Below are 354 nucleotides of genomic sequence, written 5' to 3' on the forward strand. Positions count from 1 at the left end.
CGTCGCGGGCCCGTGAGCCTGGCTCCTCGGCCGAGTAGAAGGTGTAGGTGTCGGACATGCGGTCGTCGAGGCGGCGCTGGCAGCAGTACTCGAGGTGCGCGCCCTCCAGGCCCCAGTAGATCATCTCGTTGTAGAAGGAGAGCTCGCACATCCGCGGCGCGAAGCGCAGCTTGCCGTGGCCGCGCACGTAGAGCAGGATGAAGCCGAAGGCCTCCGAGTGCCGGTCGAAGAAGTACTCGTTGCGCTCGCGGTCGTAGTCGTCGCACACCTCCAGCACGTCGCGCTCCGAGCGGCAGCCGTGCAGCCGGCTCACGCGGCGCAGCGGGAAGTCCTTCAGCAGCTCCCGGGACAGCG

The 354-nt window shown here is 68.4% G+C and overlaps 1 protein-coding gene across 1 annotated transcript in view; it reads right to left on the bottom strand.

Annotated features, from left to right (window-relative positions):
- The window catches only part of Kcng3 (potassium voltage-gated channel modifier subfamily G member 3), a 50,769-nt gene extending 50,423 nt beyond the window's left edge, over positions 1-346 (bottom strand). Inside the window, exon 1 of the mRNA XM_033763790.1 lies at positions 1-346. This exon is cut by the window's left edge and continues 241 nt beyond it. Coding sequence (XP_033619681.1) covers positions 1-151 — 151 coding nt within the window. The 5' untranslated portion in view covers positions 152-346.
- Between the last annotated feature and the right edge of the window lie 8 nt (positions 347-354).

Source organism: Fukomys damarensis, unplaced genomic scaffold, assembly GCF_012274545.1.
Source record: "Fukomys damarensis isolate Sample0158 unplaced genomic scaffold, DMR_v1.0_HiC HiC_scaffold_2, whole genome shotgun sequence".
Classification (NCBI taxonomy): Eukaryota; Metazoa; Chordata; class Mammalia; order Rodentia; family Bathyergidae; genus Fukomys; species Fukomys damarensis.